The sequence below is a fragment of the Ictalurus punctatus genome, chromosome 28, assembly GCF_001660625.3.
Source record: "Ictalurus punctatus breed USDA103 chromosome 28, Coco_2.0, whole genome shotgun sequence".
NCBI classification, from domain to species: domain Eukaryota; kingdom Metazoa; phylum Chordata; class Actinopteri; order Siluriformes; family Ictaluridae; genus Ictalurus; species Ictalurus punctatus.
In genome coordinates this window covers 775,354-777,853 of record NC_030443.2, presented here as the reverse complement: position 1 = coordinate 777,853, position 2,500 = coordinate 775,354, and the positions used below count along the sequence as shown (strand labels likewise).

The 2,500-nt window shown below is 42.9% G+C and overlaps 1 protein-coding gene across 1 annotated transcript in view; it reads left to right on the top strand.

Moving 5' to 3' along the window:
• The window catches only part of msna (moesin a), a 28,220-nt gene that overhangs the window by 10,090 nt on the left and 15,630 nt on the right, over nucleotides 1–2,500 (top strand). Inside the window, exon 2 of the mRNA XM_053677206.1 lies at nucleotides 2,123–2,206. Coding sequence (XP_053533181.1) covers nucleotides 2,123–2,206 — 84 coding nt within the window. The remainder of the gene's footprint in view (nucleotides 1–2,122; nucleotides 2,207–2,500) is intronic.

Here is a 2,500-nt window from a genome sequence, read left to right as displayed (position 1 = left end):
ACACACACACACAGTGTCTCAGTGACACGACCTCGCAGTAGAATAGCACTGAAATATCCGCACAGCAGCACAGACAGGAAGTGTGCAACAGAAATGTAGAGCACAGCGAGGACACTTCCTGTCTGTCAGCGCTGTGATATTAACTGTGTTAGACTTCACTGTGTTTATACACACACTCTCACACACACACACACACACACACACACACAGAGCTGTGTGCAGCTTTAACTCCATCATCAGTCTGCTGTGTGTTTCCCAATCCACACCCCCTATTCACATATAGTCCACTGTGGGCGTGGCTCAATCCACACACCCTATTCATTAAATAGTCCACTGTGGGCGTGTCTCAATCCACACACCCTATTCATTAAATAGTCCAATGTGGGCGCGTCTCAATCCACACACCCTATTCATTATATAGTCCACTGTGGGCGTGTCTCAATCCACACAGCCTATTCATTAAATAGTCCACTGTGGGCGCGTCTCAATCCACACACCCTATTCATTAAATAGTCCACTGTGGGTGTGTCTCAATCCACACACCCTATTCATTAAATAGTCCACTGTGGGCGTGGCTCAATCAACACACCCTATTCATTAAATAGTCCACTGTGGGTGTGACTCAATCCACACACCCATTATTCTATATATAGTCCACTGTGGGCGTGGCTCAATCCACACACCCATTATTCACTATATGGTCCAACGTGTGCATGTTCCAAACCACACCCCCTATTCAGTATATAGTCCACTGTGGGCGTGGATCAATCCACACCCCCTATTCACTATATAGTCCACTGTGGGCGTGGCTCAATCCACACACCCTATTCACTATATAGTCCACTGTGGGCGTGCCTCAATCCACACCCCCTATTCACTATATAGTCCACTGTGGGCGTGGCTCAATCCACACACCCTATTCACTATATAGTCCACTGTGGGCGTGGCTCCGTCCACACCTCCTATTCACTATATAGTCCACTGTGGGCGTGGCTCAATCCACACCCCCTATTCACTATATAGTCCACTGTGGGCGTGTCTCCGTCCACACACCCTATTCACTATATAGTCCACTGTGGGCGTTTCTCCCAAACCACACACGTCCATGGTGGACTAAATAGCGAATAGGGGGTGTGGTTTGAGAGACACGCCCACAGTGGACTGCTGATTGCGTTCAAGCCCTTGTTGTAGTATAGTGCACTACAGTGCTAATTTGTACGCAGTGTCAAGTTGTCATTGATTTCCTGCAGTGACAGGAAGTGGTTTCTGATTGGCTGGCGGCTCGGCAGCAGGAAATGGTGTGAAGTTCACGGTGAAGTGAGGAGAGGACGTGATTCTCTCAGCTTCCTCCCATTGTCTTTATCTTACCCAGAATTCCACAGCGTGATCAATCATGTTAGCACAGTGAGACTCTCCGAGGAGCCGAGTGTACCAGGCGCGCACACACACACACACACACACTAATCCCTCTCACTCCTTCACAGTGAAATATGTGAGATAAGCACACGTTGCTCCAGCAGGTGAGGAGTTTAACTCGCTGTGATGAAACGCTGATCCTCAAATAAACGTCAGATTTCCCCCTTCCTTTAGTACGTGCAGGTTTTCTTGTTTAAAAGGGAAACAAAAATATTGAACTTGTTCTTTTTTTTTCACTGGAGTTATGAGGCTGATGCGTCCAAAACCTAGTGGAAGTCTTTCTAAAAATAAATAAATAAAAAGAAAGTAGAACAAATGTACAAGTTTATCTAACATTTATAAAAACAAAAAGTGCAAGTATATAAATATGAAATACATACATATATGTGTATATATACTTAATTAAATATAATTAGAGCTGCATGATGTCATTGTTCATCCAATTATTTACGATTATTGATCAGTGTTGAGTATAAACAATAAATAATAACATGTTACAAACATTAATAACTACATAAGAAATAATCTGCACCGGTGCGAAACCAAAAATTCTGTTAAATATTTGTGAAACTTTCAGCAATACTGCAGTTGATTGTGTTTAATTAGTTAATTGAGATCACAGTGGAAAAAGCTCATTAATTATTCGGAATATTCATGAGTCGTCTCTGTGAAACATTTATTTATGTAAATTTCCCCTCTTTTACAGATCAGTGTTCGCGTGACTACGATGGATGCGGAGCTGGAGTTCGCCATCCTACCCAACACCACCGGCAAACAGCTCTTCGATCAGGTGTGTGTGTGTGTGTGCTCCAGAATTATTGGCACCCTTGGTAATTATGGGTAAATAGAAAAGTGATGTGAAACAGTATTTTGTAGATATATTACTCTAAATAAATAATTTAAATAAATCGGTGTTCATTTTTGATGCAGGTTTTTATTTCTTCCTATCATAAATCCACTGCGGTGAGATACCGAGGGTGCCAATACTTCTGGAGCTAACAGTTTAATTATAACACGAGTGTAAAATTTGACTCATGGTGACGAGGAGCGAGTGAGTGTGAACGGCATGGAGATCATATGAGCA